Genomic DNA, 20,086 nt, shown 5'->3' with positions numbered 1-20,086 from the left:
TGATGACAGGCTGAAGATCAAAGTTTCCAGGTTCGGCTCATTGAATAGAGAAGTGACTAATCAATAACAAGCAAACATTCATCACTTAGATTTGCAGAAATACTGCTAGGGCTAGAACTACGATTGGAGCTAGTAATTAATACTATGGAGGATGTGTAAGTGCTCTGCTAAGGAATCTGAAAACGATGTAAAATTAGGAGCTGCTGCAGATGGTGTTAGCAAGGACAAGGAAATCAGGAGCCTCTCAGAAACTGGAAGTATGACAGAAAGTGGAATAGGAAATGGGGTGAGGAACTGCAAGCCTTCTCTGGTAGGAGGATACAAAGGAGTGTGGAGAGGAACATGAAGGACAGCTAAATCTTTTGATTCAACAAGTACGCTCCCTGGTATGAGAAAACACACACTTTGACTTATCTAGAGTTGTCTATTATGACACATCAGTCTTTTTCTGTACAAGGACTTGAAGTCTATGCTGGCTGCCTATGAAACCCTCAGAACCTGCCGTGGTTTAGTCTGCCATGATAGTCTTAACCAGCAAAGTACTGGCTGGCATAAATTCAACCAAAATTATCCTCTCCTAATCACTGCATTACCAGAAAGGTATGAGCAATTTGGAAGGTATTCAAAGACTATCGAATCTGACTGCAGAACCAAGATTTTAATTATAAGACTAAAGGGCTGAAAATCTTTTAAGCCAGCCTAGAAAAAACTTATGTGAGGACTGATTTATAGCTGAAAAGTATCACAGCTGAAAGGTAATAAAGACACCAAAGAAAAGGAAGCTAATTCTGTGTGACAGAGTGTTAAGACAACTGGAAGTAGAGAGAGGGAAACTAAAAAGCATTGAAGTGGAAGAAGTGCATAGGAACAGACTTCCTGGCCAGTGGACTTACGTTTAGAATGAATGAGCCCAGAGCTGAGCTGCAACTGGAATTCCTATTCCAAAAAAAAGGGTGAGCCAAAATAATGAAATGCCCAACACAGCAGACATTCCAGAGAAATGATATTGAGCAGATCTTTCTAACATAATATATTATTGGTTAAGACCTGTCACTAACACTTAACTGTATATGTAATTGTGTGGTGTTTATTTAGGTGATGCCAGTAGTCCACAGTAATTTCTGTTATGTGTTGTGGACCATACCATTGCTTCAATGGCTGGTTTTAGTAAAGTCAGATGATTTAAAACCTTTAAGGCCTTTTAATATTTTACTGTTAATCGGGTAAGGTAACTGCCATATAACCTCCTTTAGCAGTACAAACATATTTTTAAATCAACATAAATTTGACTACTTTCTTATTTCATGGAATTATTTTTCCTGCATTTTACTACATCACAATTAGTAGCTAGTAGTTATACTAGTTAGTACTTAGCAATTATAGACATCTGATTTCTTTTATGTAACTCTGTCTTGATGTTTTACATTATATTTTGGGAACTGTTTACAATGAAACACTCCAAAGAGAAAAATAACTGTATAATATATATGCCTAAATGATACACAACTGAGCAAAATCTGAAAGGTGTCTACAGAAGTGTTGCAACTTCTATACATCTGCTGTTTTGATTTTGGCTGCCTACAGTGAACTCCCACAAGCAACAGAAAATTCTTTCATTTCTATATCTGTAAAGTCTTTTCTTGCTTATGCATACAGTTTTCTGCAGATCAGCATACATCCTCAGGAATAACTCTAAGTTTTGTAGTGGTCTCTCAGGAGTAGTGTTCTTCTTGCTGATGGACTTCTTGCAGATAACTTCACTGTCCTGTCCAAGTAACCCTAGATATCTTATTGTTGGTTTTGGACACCTGCCAATCATTTTTCACAGTTGCAAAGTATATGCCATTCCTACTGTCTACCAGAATCTGGGATATATGGACAGGAGAGCTCAAGTCCTGACAAAATTTCCCAAATGCATTCCTTCCACACATGCAAAGACAGGCTCCTCTTTGCTAAGCCCTAGTTTGGTTCCTAAAGGTTCCAATAAAATTTCTTTGGCACTTTTTCTGCTAGAGGTACCAGCGTTACTGGATCTGGTGAAAGGAATAGTTTTTGCAATATCTTGAAAAATTAGATAGCTTTTTGATTAGTGTAAACAGGACTGCTGACAATTCCTCCCCCATGAATAATGCACCTAGGAAAACAACCAAATATTGAATCCAAATCACAGGGACAAACAGAAGCTGATAGGATCATTGAGATGTGCAGCAGGCATGATGTGTCAGCACTCCCCCTTGCTCTGTTGTGCGTGCTTTGCCAGCTGTAGCATTTACAGCCACATTCTTGATTGTAACAGCAATCTCCCCCATCATCACTAGTGTTAGCATATGGAAAAGGTGGCATGCAGCAATCAGTCTGACAAACTACTTAATATGTCAGCATATTAGCAATTAGCACGTCCAGCACAAAACGTGCAGCATCCTTTTCGCCAGCCCAGTTCCCTCACCCTTTCCTGAGCACAGGCAGTTAACCGGCTACTTGGGAGGTTATAGTATTTTCCCAGCAAGAAGCAACAAAGATGCTGTTTACTGATCTTCCTACCCTGCAGTTTAACCCCTTGCTTTATTCCTTCAGTATCTCTGATCTGTCCTTTTGCTTCTGGACTGGTTTTCCCTGAGGGGAATCTGACCTTTCCTTTCTTCCTCTAAACTCTAATGCAAGCAGATTATATGCAAGTCCCATTCTGTGGTGTCTTTTTGATACGTTTTAGCATACCAAGGCATTTGTAAGCAAGGACATCCATCTTGCCCTTGTATTGAGTGAGAAGCCTGGGGAAATCACTCCAGGACTGCAGACCAGAGTTGCACCACTTCGCTTCAGCACAAGGAAGATTTTCATCACTGAAGCCCAAATACAAAGAAAGGCACTTAGCATTGCTTAGTGCAAACGTTTATGCACACAGAGGGACACAAAGACTGTCCGTGTCAGCAAGATCAGCGTGCTGACAGTGCCTGCTTGATCTTTGTTCTTTCACAGGGACAAGGGCCATGTGCTACCCTGCTTTTTACTATCAGGTGTCTAGGGCACACTGTACTTCAGCCAGAGAGGAAAAAAATAGTATTCTCCTGTGCTGCCTCCCTGTGGAGATAATGAAGGTTTATCCCTGGACCTTGTCAATACAGACTCTCCTAAAATAGCCAGTGGTGCATAACTGTGAACTTCCATCCACTAAAATTAAGAGTAATCCCTGACAATGCAATTCAGACTACATTTCCCTGTAACTCCTAGACTTGACCGGTTTTCATTTGGTGAAAGCTTTCTCCCACTCCACTCCTTCTTGATTCTTTCTTGGTTCATTCACCAACATGGCTAACTTCTAACACCAAGATCATTGTGGAACATCTTATTTAATACAGAAAGAAACAGTGAAAGTGTGAGTGGATTTAAACTCACTCTGAAGGTATCTGAGCACTGGCATGGTCTACGGAGAGAATCTCTACCTTTTTAATTTCAGTTTCCTTCTCCACGCATGGAAAATGTACTCTGACACAAAACAAGCATGCATTAGAGACCGGACAATTCCCCAGGTACAGCACTTCCAGCAAATATTTCAACAAGCAGTACTTTGCTGCAATAAAGAGGTCATGACAAGATGTTGCTGTGACAAAAGACTCAGGAGTTTACCTCCTACAAGCATTTCTTGACAGGTCTGCTCATTGCTTCCTACATCCTTTCTGGAAGTGAGCTCCAGTAAGCAGTGGATCAGTAAATCATCCTCAAAATGTGAGAATGACAAGTGCTGCTTCTGCTCCTCTTGTCTTTCATCCCCTCTCCGACTGCTGGTCATGAAGCCTACCGGGCACCTGTAAGTGTCAGACTGACAGAAATTATGGAGTTCCTATAACATCAGGAAACACAGAGGAAGAAACAGAAATTCTACTTGTAGATCTATAAGCTGAGAACATGAAGGAAATCTACTCAGGGAATATATGGACATGACTACACTGAATAGGGATTTCTTACAAGCTCCGAAGTAGCATAATACTGTCATGGCCTTCTGTGCTTCCTGTGACATAAAGTAAAAAATCACCCACCATCAGAAATCTCCAGAATTACACCAGAAAGCTATCCAGGGCTTCCCAGGTGGTACCAGTTAAATTGAACACTTAAGGAAAGCTCCTCCACGAAGCAGAGAAAGTGCATGGCAGCACAAGCATGAGGCTGATCCTTGTCCAGAGAGCAGTGTGAATGGCAATATGAAGACAAGGGATGCTGTAGATCACCCTGACAGCAGTAGTGCAGCACTAGGAGATACCCTGAGGCTAAATTGACTCTTGAGGCTGCAAAAGAAGCTTGCTTCCTGCCTGGATCCCCATTGGCTGGTGAAGATTTTTTGAGCCCTGGCAGAGCAGGCTCTACTGGTATATCTAGCGGCAGCGCTCCTGGAAGGGGAAGAGATAAGGACAAGCACGGGTGGTCTGTCAGAACTGGAGAATGGATCTGAAAATGTTCCTAGTCTTCACCGCATTTCTGCTTCACACTACCCTGGGCTTCCCTATTCAGGTGAGAGCAGTTCCATGCAGCCCTGCTCTTTCTTCTAATTGACATGTTCTTCCTGGAGTGAAGCTGTGGAAACCCATTTTGATAATTTTCCCACAAGAAAAATAGTAGTAATATAATGCTATATGAAGACAATCTATTACTTTAGCTCCTCTTTTTGACCTCGTTTTGATGCTATTGTTGCTGCATTTATGAGCTATGGAAAATTAATACCTTCTACCTATTGATTTTGCAGGACAACTCCGGAAACAGTACAGCAAGTAAGTAGGATTTCTATTGTATTTTAATTCTTGACCATGTATCAAATAAATTACGTAGCAGCAATCTCGAAGCCTGGTCATTAGCTGATGCAAATAATGTAGTTTCAGTAATACTTCCAGATATGCAGTTTTTACTAGCTAGAAGTGTAACTACGGACATTATACTGCCAGAAATAAACATGCCACTACATTGCATGTATGAGGGACTTAGCGAGAGTATGGTTTTCTGTTTGCCTACTTACTAAGTTATGTATTTTGAAGAGAGTTATTATTACAAATTGTATGGCTTCCCAGTGTCTTTATGGAATGAATAAAAAAAATCTGAAGTAGGGGGAAATTAAGATTCAAAAGCAGAGCTCAAAGCAGAGCTTCTTCAGGGTAGAAAAAGTTAAGGCTGTCTGTCAAGATTTCAATGATTCTAGCAGTGGTGACAAGATACAAGGGTCTATCTGGGAGCAGCAGCAGCAGAACAAAAGATTTTAAGAAAGAAGCTCTATGCTGCTCATACTTAGTGAGGAACAGGGAAATGGAGGTAAGATCTGTACTGTGGAGAGAACCCCGTATTTTGTAGGTGCAGTTCTGTGCAGTGTAGTAGATCCTGAAATGAATGACAAGCTGATTTGTGACGCTGCCACTGATGTAGTTACATATAGTTGTACAGCTGAAGCATGGGGCTGCCAAAGAGGCCTCAGGAAAGAGGAACAAAAGCAGAGCTGTAGCAGTGAAAGTACCTGCATGTCATCAGCAGTGTATGTGTTGTGGTAGACCAAATTGTTGAGCAATCAATTTTACTTATAGTGTAGACAGGTGAGAGGTCTGAGTCAGAGCAGACTCAGAGCTGTGTGTCTAAGAGTGCCTCGTTCTGTAACCCTGGGCTGCACAATGTTGATAAGAAGCTTTGACTTCACTGTGTCACAACACAGAAAAAATGGAAAAGGTGTCACAAGGTTATAAAAGACGTATAGATTTGAATTTCACCAGTGCGTGGTAAATATAGGTGATAACACTTAAGACTAATTTGCTGCTGAGTGACAACTTTAGAGCACTTGAATGTACTAACTTTTATGTTTCCCAATTTGGTATTGGGCTGAATGCAGATGTGCTTTCACACAGACGTGCTCTACATGTATGTACTTTCTGGGTGTGGTTTGTTAGGTTAATTCAGCTGTGCTTTGACAGGTTTGAAAATTACATTTTAACATTACATTTTGATACTTTTCCTTTAAACTGAGCATTAGGAAACTTATTGCCACTTATTTGCCACTTATTGCCACTTATTTGCCTCCTTACCTGCCTTGATGCAGCAACAAGAAAAAGGTACATCAGGTGTTGGAGAAAGCTTTGCATTGTGCTGAGATAGAAAATGAATAGTATGGGCTTAACAGAACAGCTTTTGTCATTTTGAAAAATAGAATGGGGTCATTGCAGATTTCCAGCGAATGTCAATGGAAATAAAACTGTAGGTAGACCTTAACTACATCAAGAAACTGCCGAGTCAGGGGTGACGTGCTACAAAAGGAAGAGGCCTAAGAAAGAGTTGCTTGACATACTCAGAACAAGGTAGTGACTAATGAAAACTGAGCAATTCTTCTTTTGAGATGTCAGTTATGGCATAGAAGCAAAGGGATGCAAAATTAATGTTCAGTAAATTTGAAGCCAGTGGAGGGACATGCTTGTTGGAACTCGAAGTGGCAGGGTTAATGGGCCAAACACATACAGTGAGTTTTAATTTACCATTGTTACTGCTTTTTGTGCCATCTTTCAGTATCTACAGTGCAGGGAAAACTTGAACTGTAACATTTTGAAATCCGTATCACACCAGATTTCATTTGATGAGGCACATAGCAGATGCCTGCTATGATGTCTCACTTGAGCTTTAAAAAGGGGTCCTGAGCTGTATGTGCCTAGGAATCTGGAGCCTAATTTCCACTGACTTTGACTAGTCAATTATTCTAATGCCTCTTGTGTGCATGAATTTTGAATTTGGTCAACCTATCTCAAAAATGCACTTTCCCGAATAATTTTTTGATGCCATAGACCTCTCTGTTGCAGCTCCTGGGAAATGACCGAACTTTTGCATAATAAACAAAAGTTATCATAGTGGAGTTTCTTTAGCATGCAAATGAAGTAACAGTCTGAAAAGGCAGATTTAAGAATTTTTGGCTCAATCAAAGCAATTCTTCTGCAGGTTCTAGACCTACTCTGAATAGGAGGAAGTCCCCCCTACATTTGGGCAATAACCACTTAGGTCAACGGAAGCTGTGAAAAGGAAAGGTGCTGCAAGGTGTGACAGAGCTTGGCATCCTCCACATCTTCTGTTAAAAACACATGCTCAAAAAGTTAAGGATGGGCTTAGAGATATGAGAACTATTTGCATAAGTGCTCTCTGTGATGGTGTTGGGTAGAAAAACAATTGTGGTTTTAAATTTTGACAAATACAGGTGTGATTATTAACAACAAGGAAGAGATTGCCAGAAAGGTGTGTGGCATATCCATCATACTTAAGAACAGGTCAAGCAAACTGTGTTCAGGAATAACATAGATAAAACTGCTTCTGCCTTAGGGAAAGCAGACAAACTGGATGACCTCTGGAGGACCTTTCAATTTCTGTACTCTTCTGATGCTATAACAATGAAGTTTCTCTTCAGAAATATATATATCAGATTTTCCCTTCTGTGCTGGTATCTAGAAACTGCCTTTTGGCAGAAATAAGAAGGTGACATGCTAGAAACACATGTTAGGATTCAGGATGGTTACAAGCTGCTGTCAGGTGCATACTGAAGTCAAGATTATTTGCCTGGTGCTAAATTATAGCCTTCATCCCATTTTATAACTTTCCTCTTTGACACTGTGAAACCAGAGAGGATTGTTGAGCTGGTTAGCCTGCACCTGTTCCAGTGGAATCTGGGAACAAAACAAATTTTTGTCCCTAATTTCCTCTGACATTTTTCACACTGGAGCTGAAAAATGCTTTGCTGATTCTTATACAGTTAATGACCAGGATTGTGTTCCTGAACATGGAACAGTTTCATAGATGTTTGTCTAAGTCTCAATTGAATTTCTGTGCACATGCATCAGTTAATGCACCCTCTTACCTCTCCAAGCAAGGGCACCTGCCAAAGGCATTCCCATGGCTGAGGAGACCTGTGCTATTGAGACCTGTGCTGTGAAGTTGCATTCAGAATCTAATTTGCTCCTTTTGCTTGTCTTTTTCTTCCTTGCTTTTTGCAGCAACAGAACCTACTCAGGTGAGGACAACTAAATCAGCTCCTTTGTTAACTTTGGGGTCCAGCACTGACTTCAAGACTCATCTACTCATCCATATCCCCATCTGTGCAGGAAGTCTTCCCAGATCAACAATGTACCAGAGTGTGCAGTTTCCATCCCTATCTCATTTGTCATTCCAAAATGCCCAAATATAGCCAAAATCCCAGGAAACTTTTGCCTCCTTTGTGGTCATAGAGAAAACTCAGAACTGCTTTTTATTCTACTAGGCAAAGGGAGTATGGCAATTTGTTTTGCTACTAACATGACCTCCACAGCTAGGTACCAGCCCCACAGTTCCCTACAAGCAGTAAATGCCATGGCCTTTCACCACTGCTGTGAGGTGATACTGGGAGGATTTCATCAGAGATTTCATCAGCCTTGTACTCTACCATCAGGAACATGAATGAAGCTAGAAGTTATGAAACTTGCTACATGCTTCAAATTGCATTTCCTGAATCTCCTATGCGAATTTATTTTATGATATCCGTATATGCAAAATACATCAAAGAAGAATATCTACCACACATGGTAGTACTTTTTTTACACATGGTACAGTAAATAAGACCTCAAGACTGCACTAGTGAAAGATGCACACAACAGTAGCCCAGACACTTTTGATCCTTTGCATGTTAATTTATTTCATATTTATGTTATACTGTTAATTGTGAGATAATACTTATGTTTCATCCTCCTAGGTTACTACAGAAGAAGATATATATGGTATGTATTATTACATCTAAATGTAAGTGTTTGCTAGGATATACTGATTGTTAGCTACCCAGTTACTCCAGAAAATAGCACTTGCTTAACACAAATTAATTTCAGGGAAGAAATTTTAAGAATGCATTAACCATAATAATTTATGCAAAGTAGAGTCTGTTGGTTGTGGCCAATTTCCCAGCCTTGCTAACAATTTCAGGTGTTAATTTTGCTAAAAATGGTTCTGCTTAGATAATATCCTGACTTAAGTCACTTCTGAAGGTTAAAGCAAGCGCAGAAGCCATCTGCCTGTGCTGTTTGTGGATGTCAAGACTCATAGCATGATGCTCAAAATCAGCTGATTTTACTTATGTGAGGCTCAGAAGTCCCCAATACTGGGCTTATCTGGGCACCTCAGTCTCAATCATGGAATAGGAATTCAGTCCTGATTCATTGGTTTCAAGAGTTTTCAAGAAAAGCGTACCCAGCAGTAAGCAGCAGGAATGCTTTCCAACCGTTTTTGCTCCTGATATGTTTGGGTGATTGAGCGTGATGTGTGCATGCAGAAGGAAAGCTGTGCTGTCTGAGCACACGGAGGGAGCCATGCAGATGAGGGGAATTGCCAGCTGGAATTGCCTGCTGTCCAAGCAGGACAAAACAGACTTAGAAGAGCTGAAGGACCATTCCTGTAAATGCAATGACTAAAAAACAAAGGTAGAAAGAGAGAAAGATTGAAAAGGAATGTCTCTCGGGACTGGATTAATGCCGAAACAACCACTGCTGTTGGGAGGTTCACAAGATTGTGTCCCTGAGCAAATATCTACATGACTGAACACCAACACATAAATAGACTCCGTGAGTTTGACTGCATGACTGTGATTGGGGCCAGAGCAAAGGGAGTGCCTGGAAACTTGTCAGATTAAAAATCAGGATTCACTTTGCCCTTGGGAATGAGAAAGTGATTCTCTATTTTCTGAACAGAATCTCCATCACCTATAGAGACAGACTCTGAGGATGAAGTTATTTTTAACAGAATTCTGAAAGTTAACAAAGGTAATACCATCAAAGCCCTGCTTCTACTGGGTCTCTCTGATTGTTATTATTTTGGAGGGGGGCTGGGGGCTGGGGAGAGGGCAATGGGGGAGATACAATATCTTACCATAATCTGTGCAAACATTTTTTCCTATCTTGCTCATATAAATGTAAAAAACCCTCAGAAACTGGCCACAAATACTTTGTCTGTGTGGTCTGCTGAAGCCCTATGGTATCCTAAATCTATCTTGTCAATACTGAAGATGATACCAGATGTCGATGCAACTGAACTATGCAGGCAGCTTCTTCAGCTTTAGCTCTCAACATCTTGGTCCTTCTTTGGACATAAAAAGAGAACTTGGTTATATGGTTGTTTTATTATTTAACTACCTTTATGTTGAATGAAAGTAATATGTGCATTCAGTCATCATATGCCTTTGTAGTACAGACTCCTATATGGCCAGTTCCAAGCTTCCTGCTCTAGACTTCCTGTTCCTTGATACTTCCAAACATATTTGCCACTTTTTATCAGCTTCTCTTTCTTGTATTTTCTCCCTCAGGGAGGGGAAAGTGTGGTCATTCATGAAGCCTTACTCCTGTCTGTAGAAATGGACAGCAAACACTCCTACAGTTTTCTATAGACAACACTTTTTTTTTATTTGTCCCTCTGTACTCTTGCCTTCCTGGGTTTCCTTACTGTCCTCCTGCCTTTGCCCAGCACCTTTCCTGGGCATTCACTCAGTGTGACAAGGTGGTAAAGAAATAGTACCAGAGTACAGCATTCCTCTTACTGCTTGAACTGCTTTCAGACCTACCTTGTCTTGCCTAAAACCCTACCCAACTGAGCTGGAGCTTCTCACCTGTCCTCTTAGCTAAGGACACTTCGGCAAAAGTAGGGAAGCAAATAATGTCCATCTAGTCCAATACTCCACTTCCAATGTTGACCAGGAGCAGAAGCTTAGGAAAAATAAGCTTTCAGGAGGACACAGAGTGACACTTTTCCAAGTGTACCCTAGACAGCTCCCAGCAGTCTACGGCTCAGGTACTTCCACCCTTTTTTTCTCACCACAGACTGCTCTCGGTACTTGCAAGAAGGTGACATAGTCCCACAAAGGAGCCGCAGTGCCATCAACTGTCGCAATTGCTACTGGCCCCAGTCCAGCGATGGGATTGTTCGTGTTCCCTATGTCTTGGATCCTACTTATGGTGGGTGTAAATTTCTGTGTATATATATTTATTTTTTTTTGAATGGACGTTATCCAATAAGTTTCAGATAGAAACCTGCTTCCAGTGGCTATGGTGATGAAATCTATTCTAAGGATTTATTTGTGCTATGCAAGCACAGATTAATTTTAAATACAAAGACATAAACAGAAAAAAGAGATCAAATTTCCTTGAGTAGTTTGCATCCATAATATTTTGGGTCTGGTCTCCTGAAGACAACAATGAATACCTGCCTTTAGGCCTATTGTGGTGTGGTTTGAATGGCCTACTTTTCATTAGCAAAATAGTTTCCCATAGCTGCCTGCAAGTGCACAATCAGCAGCTAGAACAACAATCACCCCTATAATTTAAAACAAGTTGTTAAGAAAAAAAGGCTCCCACCTGAATCCATTTGGACACGGATCTGGATAAGGAGAATCTCATGCCAGGCTGTAATACCTTAATGAAATTCATTAATGAGCAAGAAGCAACAAAGAGACTAGGCTAATGTTTGTGTCCCTCATTTACCCTGTTTTTGTGTACACGTGAGATTTCAATGGCACCTGTTATTATTCTCTGTGACCCCCAAAATTAACCTTTTCTTCTCCAGAGGAGAGCCACATAAAAGGGATTCAGGAAGCTATGGCAGAATTCGAAACACTGACTTGTATTAATTTTGTGAAGCGCCAGACAGAACGTGATTACCTCAGCATTAAATCTGCTGATGGGTAAGTTCAAAGACAAATGAACAAGTTGTTTCTGTGTTGCTTTTCAATTCTTCACTACCTGCATCTCGCGTGACTTAGAGAGGAAAGAGGTGTTGATTTGGAGAAGAAACTTCATGTTTTATCACAGTGTAAGGTACCCTGCAAGTGCAAGGACCCAGCATTTACTTCAGTGAGTCAGAAGAGAAACTGAAGTGACTCAGACCACAGAAAAGCACCCTTAAGGTGTAGAACATACTTCAGCTTGTGTTTTCTGTGTGGTGTTTTATATATATACATATATGTATATATATACATTATATACATATATATAATGCATACTTGAACACAACATATAACAAGCTACTGTAGTTCTTGCAAAGGCAAAATCAATTCTAACTTATGAAATAAACAGTTCTCTGAGTCAGACATACAGTTGGTTGTCAAGGTCAGAATTTGACTCTGTGAGAGAATTGTTTAACATCTGCCAGCTTTTAAGTGCTATTTATCTTAGCTCCAGCTCTGATATAGGATTCAGTCATTCGGATCAAAAATGGTTATTTCTAGGGAGTTAAAATCCCTGAGTATAGAAGGTCAGCATGCAGGAGCCTTTGTGCTAATGAAGGTCTTCCGGGAAGCTTTAGTGATGACCATACTGGCTCTTGTTTTGTACAACATAGTCAGTTTTACCTTTCTGTAGACACTGACTATCCCAGTGGACAGGAAGTAATCATTCCATTCCCACAATGTATATGTGAAACAAGGTTCTCTGTAATGTCCCTTTGCCTGACAATAAAAATCCCATAAGTCTTCTTCTGTTGGTGTTCAATGCCTCTCTCAGCTGCTGGTCCAACTATGGAAAAGTAGGAGGTGGACAGACTGTCTCTGTGATGAAAGGAGGCTGCATGTGGAAAGGAATAATTCAGCACGAACTGGACCATGCCCTGGGATTTTTGCATGAACATTCTCGAAGTGACAGGGATAAATATGTAAAGATCATGTGGGAGTACATCAGCCCAGGTAAGTACTTTTGATCTCCTCAGTGTAGATAGTAGAGTAGATATGTCCTGCTGTTTCCAACTCTTCCTTGCTCCCTGAGGGAGTGGATAAGAAGCACACTTTAAGAACAGTATCTTATATTACAGCTGACAGACCAGACTTCAAGAAATTTGAAAACTCTAACAACCTGGGTCTTCCATATGACTATTCTTCAGTAATGCACTATGGCCCGTAAGTAGCAGCGTGACATTGCTTTCGTTGGAACTCAAATCTCACATTAGAACTAACTTGTAAAAACTCTGTCCTACTACTAATGGGGAATAGCTTCCCCATTTCCCCCTCTGAGAAAAACAGTGTAAGTCAGTTCAGATAAGCCATTCCCCATGATTAATTCACTATCCTTTAGCTTTCTTTAAGGAGTCATTCACAGCTGAGCACGTGGCAAAGGAGGGCATCTGCTTACTGCTGGACTTCCTAATCAAACTTATTTGAATAGCACTGTTAATCATAGCAACAACAAAGGAAGCAGCTTCAGAGTAGAGTTCCTCCTTTGCCACTTGAAGAAAAGGATTACATAGCCAAGAAGAGGACTGCAAGCCATCAACCGCAGATAGGTTTTTTAGGGAGAGCTGTCTTTTTTCCTCTGTTACTCTACCACCTAACATACTGGGGTTCTAGGCTAAAAATAGTTTTCTGAAGTGGTATTACACTATAGATCATTTAATCAGCAATCTAATTAGTGTTGTTTAATATTGTCAGTCTAAGATCACAGTAAAGTTAATCTGTGCACAAATATAAATAAATTAATATAGAGGCAGCCAAAGGTTGTTTTATATTTTATTTTTTTCTATTATAAGAAGAGACTGACTTACGCCTCCAATAATTTCTGTATTAGCATCCTCTTGTGGGACTTTAGAACCTTAAACACCTTCATAATGTATGTGACAGCAGTGCTATTACTCCCCAGCCACCATGTCTAGGGCTTGGAGGTTTGCTTGAATTTTCTTCAAGGATGAGTTTGGGATTAAGATAGTTTGTTATCCTTGGGTTATTCCGTATTTAATAAAATTTCAAGAACAATAGCAAAGGTAACTGATGAGCTCGTTTTAAATTTAGCTCTCCAAACAGCATAGTTTGAGGGCCTTGTAGTATGAGGCAGCAAGCAGACATGTTTTGCAGGTTCCATTCTTCTTGCACAAGAAGAAGAATGCTGGAACATGCATCAAGAATCGGCCAGAAGAACAATCTACTTCTCAGAAGGGATTTAAGCAACTTGCATACAATTGTTGTTCTCCCTCAAAGCATGTAGATTGTGCCATTAAATCCTGAAAGAAGTAATTTTACTTAAAGAACTTTAAACTTTACTTAAAGAACTTTTTTTTTTTTTTTTTTTTCAGATACACATTCACTAATACCACTGGAAAAGCAACTATTGTACCAATCCCTGATGGAGCAGTACATATTGGACAGAGGCAGGGACTAAGCAACATGGACGTGGCCAAAATCAACAAGCTCTACAATTGCAGTAAGTGACTCAAAGCCATCCTTTCCTCTGAGGATACTCAGCTCATTGACAGAGGTGTTTGGGCAGTCTGCATTGGCAGCAGCTTCTCATCAAAGACTGTGAGACTACACTCCTAAATCTATGGTACCCATTACGGTCACTCTGGCAGAGAATGCAAAGGTGAAGCTGGAGGCATATTGTGATTAGTGAAATATTATTTTTTGCTTCCAAACTAAATCAAACACATTCATTGTTGGCATATGTGATGACTGTGGCACTGGCTTAACTGCATACCATGTCGTATGCTTCACTGGAGTCATCAGGTTTGTTAGGGCTCATGAGACAATGATAAACCCCACAAAAGTCAGACATCTTTGTCCCTCATTGCAGTTTGTATTTAAGACCTGAGACAAACGAAAAGAGCTGTTACGCTCTTCTGAACTGAAACTGTTTCATGGTATCTTGTGCAGCTCTAGCCTAATAGTTTTCAAATGTTTAAATTGTCATTCTAAATATTTATATATTTTCTACTCCTTAATTTTAACCTCTGCTTGAAGAAATTCTTTTATACAATCACAGAAATTTATTCAAAGGTAAAAAACATGACGAATAAAGTATTATCCCTTGCACAGAGGAAAACCCAAATCCTCCTCCTAAACTCAGAATGTAGGTATTGCAGAGACACCATAATTTTTTGATTCTTCTAACACCACTTGACTTCCTCACATCAGTGGATTACCATGTGACTAAATGTGCCAAAATGAAACCTCTGACACTCTTTAGTGTACCAGTCCCCTGAAATGATGTTGCCATATCAGAAAATCAAGACTTTTACATTCTGAAGAGATTACAATTTTAAGTGAGTGGAAGTTTCTGCAAGCCTGGTGCTGGACTAAACTTTGTTTCTCCCTCAGGTCGCTGTAGCACTATTCTCGATGCAGCATTTGGGTCACTGAAATCTGCCAACCACCCAAGAAATTACTCACATAATACCAACTGTGTCTGGCTTATCCGTACCCGATCGAGAAAGGTAATCATGAGTTAATAATGGTCTTGGAATATGGTTGGCCTTACACCTTTCTTTGTTAAACATTTTGCTCTTTATCTGCGTAACAGTTGCCATATAACATCTTTTTCATGGGAGAGATTTCAAACTAGTCTGTACTTCTTTGTGTCCTTAAGCCAGGTACAGGCAAAAACAACTGCAGAATTGTGATTTTGAAAACCTCCAATAGTTTTGAAAAATTCCAAGCAGTCTGAACATGGGAGCATTCAGTTAGAGGCCTGTTAGATCTGAATCCTGCATCTTCAGGGGATGAGAGGCAAGGCAGGGCAAGCAGTACCAGTTTGGGCTTGGCTACAGCTTGGATTCTGTCTGGTTTAAAGGGCACTCCATGAAAGAACTCTCATATGTGTGTATGAAAGGCTTGGTTTTTCTTCCCTTCCAGATTTCCCTGCATTTCCGTGCCTTTGAGCTGCAGAAAACCAGAGGCTGTCAGGGTGATTATGTTAAAGTTTATGATGGATCCAGCAAGTCTTCTACAGTTTTAATGGACAAAACCTGTGGATCAAAGATACCCACGGATGTAGTTGCTTCTAGCAATCTTATGCTCGTAGAGTTTGTCACAGATGGTGCTGGTACAGCTTCTGGTTTCCAAGCCACCTTTACTTCCGGTAGGTCTGAGAACAAAGAGAATGGTGGAGAAAGAAAAATAATCTATGTCAAGTCAACAGGTATTCTACCTTCCTCTTCACATGTCTTTTGGAAAAACACTGTTGAGGAAATGATATCCACAAGACCCACCACTTCCTGCCTTGCTTTTGATCTAATTGATCAGTCCTACACTAGTACCATTTATTCATTTAGAAAGATGGGGCCATGCTCAGGACAAATTGTCAGCCAGGTGATTCCCAGATTCCACAGTTTGCCTTGCCTTTCAGATACACACCGTTCCAAAGCATGCACCATTAAGGGTATGATCAGTTTAAACTTACAGCTAGGGTTACTAGCACAGTAGGATGAGAACAAATCATAATGTAATATTTAAATATATTGCTCTTCTGAAAAAAAAAGATAGGTTTTTCATCAGACAGTTCAGAGGGCAAGAAAGATTTGTGGTAAGCCAGGTCACCCAGCCCAATGGCAAGAAAAGAGGCAGTATTTCCATAGTCAGGATCCATGGAACATATTCACCTAAAACATTCTTTTCAGTCCTGTTTAATTAATGACTAGTGTCACAAACATGCAATTAAGTTACCACAGTAATGGTGACTCTCTGTAGTATCTATTTCTGTCAATTGTAGCTATGGAAGGAAAGAAAAAGAGGAAAAATCCCCATGCCACTTTTATGTGTCATTGACTACAAAATGATCCCAGTTTTTGGATAAAATGTGATTTAACTTTTACATACTTTAGAGATACTACTGTTTGTTCAGAGAGCTCTGAAAGCTAAATATTGTCTCATTTCACTTACAGTAAGGATCCAAAGAAAACCTAGCAGCCACAACTGACTTAATGGAGAAGAATCTATTCTGTGAATATTGAAATTATGCATTTCCAACTTTGCTCCTATCTTGGCTTGGATCAGTATGAAATTTAATTCTATTAAGAATCGAAGTCTTCACCTTCCTGAGAAAGTTTATTCCCCAAGCCATACAAATGTATGAATTCTATACATCTGGTATATTCCCCCTTTCATCTGCACAGTTAAGTTATTACCTCCTTCTATTTAACAATTTAATAAAAAGCTTCATAAAAAAAGTTTCCATTTATATTTTCCAGTAGTCCCTTCCAGCCTCACACAATATCAACGTTGTCTTACTTCTTAGCACCCTTCATTCAGCCACAGAGGTATCTCTTAAGAATATCATAGAGATGTTATCATAGGTTTAGACAGCCGAAGAGACCAGCTGTAACTTTACAAATTCGTTTTCTATTCTCCACAGTCTTCAGCATGAAAGAATGTCCTAGAAACAGCCTCTTTTCCTAGCCTAACGTTCAATTTTCCAAAAATGACATCTCTCTTAAATGATCCTGTTACATCCTTAAATCACAAGAGAGACAGACATGATAAAGTTGTTGCCATAAAGTATTGATACATCCTATTGCAGTTTTCACTGTACAGTTCTGGTAGGCAGGGGCCACCTAAGGGTGCTTTTTTATCCAGAAGCCATTTTTACTCCACAGAAATAGTTAAGCCTGTGACAGGATAAGAGCTGAACTAGATAATGCTGCCAGAGTTCAAGCACTTCTTCAGTTCAGGGAAGAAATCTTTTGTGAGGCAAGAAACTAAACTTTCCTGTTCTGATCTCTCAAGGAAGACAGAGAGCTGTAAGATTGGCAGAGCCCCTGGAAAGCTTATTTCTTAGTCTTTGCATGTAATCACACTCTCAAAATGGCATACTCTTGGTTTTTTTTTTTTTTTTTTTTTTTTTTTCCTAACAGATCTGAGAGCAAAATAGGCCAATATTTTACTCTTGTAGAGATAGTTAGATATATGACTAACCTTAGCATGTAACACTTGCATGTGCAGGTCTGAAAAAAGGCAAATGCTTTTCCTGTTCTTACTCCGTAATGCTAGGAACTTTGGAACTTTTCTACAGAAATAGATTTCTAGAAAAGAACAGTGGGAAATTAACTTGAACCACAGAGTAAGGTTTATGCAGCAAATTATTGATTTATTTTCTTTTGTTAAAGGAAGCACCAAAAAGAATGCATTTACAAGAGTTTGCTCAAAGCTTGGTCTGCGTTTATATTTGATGAAGGATTGGCCACTTCTTTAAAGTTAGAGAAACCTTAATTCCATTTAAGATTGCTTCCTCATCCACAGTGACAAATGGCTGTGCAAATGCCTCTGAAGACAGCAATTTTCAGTCTACTTTAGAACAGACATTTCTTTAGTTCTTAAAACATTGGAACCTAGGTTCAGCTTCTACTTATTCTTAGCACTTACGTGTTGCTATCAACACATCATATAAGAAGTAGTCTTTCTGGAATATTGTTAAAAATGCAGTTCTAGAGAAAAAATATTTGACTGCTGTGATTCCCGAGCCCCTACAAAACAAAATGGAGGAAATAATACCGCAAAGCAAGAATCTACTGGTGGTTTGGTGAGGACAATTTTGTTATTTCTGATATAAATAATAAGGGCTATTTTTTGTATGGAAATACAAAACGAAAACAAACAAAAAACATTGATCTGTATGAAACACTTCAGATACACAATTTTTGTGTATTTCAGTCAGGAGTGCACCTTCTAAAAGCAGAAGTCTCTCAGTTCTCTGTCAAAATATTTTTCAGACTTTACTTACATGCCTTTTCAGTCTTGTGTTTCTCTTCTGAGATTTCTGCATGGGCCTCCATCATAATGTTTTATTTTTTATTTTTTTTTTATAGTGACATCCCCATAGATACCTTTGTACACAGCTTTACAGATTTTTTTTTTTTTTTCGTGGCTTAAACAGGATCTGGCAGCAAACTTCTGAAAAATGAATGCCAGAAAAGACAACATCTGCTTAAAGAAACCCTAGTGCATGAAGGAGTTTGGAGAGTTTCCAAGGAAAAGTGCCCACTTACTGGCTTATTAGCTTTTATGAAAGCTTCATGGAGCAAAATCTCTTTCTCCTGTCAGGAATGACAGACTTCGTTGAGCATGGACATTTGCAACTTGCAAGCAGGTAGTGTGCTATTTACCCCTCAAGATTTTATGGCAGTGGAATTTCAATGGCTTTCAAAGAGCTTTGGCTTGTAGGTAGAGATACTCACTGGGAAGCAAAGCTGTGTTCATAAGGCCTGCACTGAAGCTTCTCAGCACAATGATATGCTCCCCACATACTTTTTTTTTTTGACAAATTATAACTTTTGCAAGTTGACATTTTCATGATCAGGTTCAGAATACGCGTCCTACCCCAGCCTGTAGGCAGAAGCCATCCTGTTCAGAAGGATCATATCTCCACCTATGGCCATATAGCACTAGAGACACTGTGTGGCTGTCCTGAAGCTTTCTAGTTTTGGGGTTCTGCCACAGAGGGAGAAGCTGAGGCTTGTTTCAATGCTGGTCATTGATCAAAGCTAATTTGGGCATATGGAAACCTTCACATATGCAAAGTCCCCCAGGGATGGAACAGAATATCTCTTTTAGGACACCAGCTCTTCTCCCAAAACTACATCCATAGCAATCCAGCCAGGCCAGTCCTTGCAGAGAGATTCTTAACAGAAATACCAAGATTGGCAGGAATGTTGTAGGGATGGAAGTGTGCACGTGTGAGAAAGCACTGAAAGAAGCAGCAGAACAAGGGTTACAAGAACATCCTGTATTGATAACAAGGGACACCATTCCCATGACACTGCTCCCACGACACTGCACCCAGGAGGATCATAGAGGAATGCGTCGTTTCTGGCATGACCACAGGGCCTACGCTCCATTCAGGTAACAGCACAGATGACTTGTCAGTGGAAGATCTCACGCCTTCCTGTCAGCAAGCTTACAGCTACCAAACGTGCCATTCCTTTTCCTGTTACCCCAGCAGGAAAATACACATATCCTTCCAGCAGTGACAAACGGGCTGCCCGAACACTAGGGACTTATGTGGGAAGGCACGGGGCTGCAAGTCCCATGTTTGTTTCAGTGGTGTTTTTCCTGCGTGGTCTGAATTCCTCTTCACAAGGCACCATGCAGATATGGGACAATTAGACTGTCACCTTCAATTCCAGGCCTTCCACACTGGGGTCTTTGCGTGCAGTCCTCAGGCACATGCAGGATGCCTGTACTGTGAAGCACCCTGCCACACTGCCCATGCTGGCAGTGACAATGCAGCGTGTTGGATCCCATACCTACGACATCTGCTCCTTTCTGTCCTGGAGCTTCTTCCCCATCCCGCTGCCTGTCTTCATCTTCCACACCCCCTCCCACTGAGCT

The 20,086-nt window shown here is 40.2% G+C and overlaps 1 protein-coding gene across 3 annotated transcripts; it reads left to right on the top strand.

Moving 5' to 3' along the window:
- Nucleotides 1–2,690: 2,690 nt before the first annotated feature.
- Nucleotides 2,691–20,057, top strand: LOC310901219 (astacin-like metalloendopeptidase). Of its 3 annotated transcripts, none has more exons than XM_083840491.1 (13): nt 2,691–4,503; nt 4,736–4,760; nt 7,992–8,008; nt 8,723–8,747; nt 9,708–9,779; nt 10,830–10,964; nt 11,572–11,689; nt 12,507–12,685; nt 12,811–12,895; nt 14,062–14,189; nt 15,083–15,198; nt 15,617–15,842; nt 18,633–20,057. In XM_083840491.1, the coding sequence occupies exons 1-13, from the start codon at nt 4,435–4,437 to the stop codon at nt 18,803–18,805; spliced, it is 1,368 nt and encodes a 455-aa protein (XP_083696617.1). In that variant the 5' UTR covers nt 2,691–4,434; the 3' UTR covers nt 18,806–20,057. The 3 variants fall into 3 exon arrangements, with proteins under 3 accessions (XP_083696617.1, XP_083696618.1, XP_083696616.1); XM_083840492.1 differs by lacking the exon at nt 18,633–20,057 and adding an exon at nt 16,645–18,594; XM_083840490.1 differs by lacking the exon at nt 18,633–20,057 and having other exon boundaries at nt 15,617–18,594.
- The last annotated feature ends 29 nt before the right edge of the window (nt 20,058–20,086 follow it).

Source organism: Anser anser, assembly GCF_964211835.1.
Source record: "Anser anser genome assembly, chromosome: 5".
In the NCBI taxonomy this organism is placed as follows: Eukaryota; Metazoa; Chordata; class Aves; order Anseriformes; family Anatidae; genus Anser; species Anser anser.
Note: the sequence above shows the minus strand (reverse complement) of the source record. Positions and strands in the feature narration are given on the sequence as shown.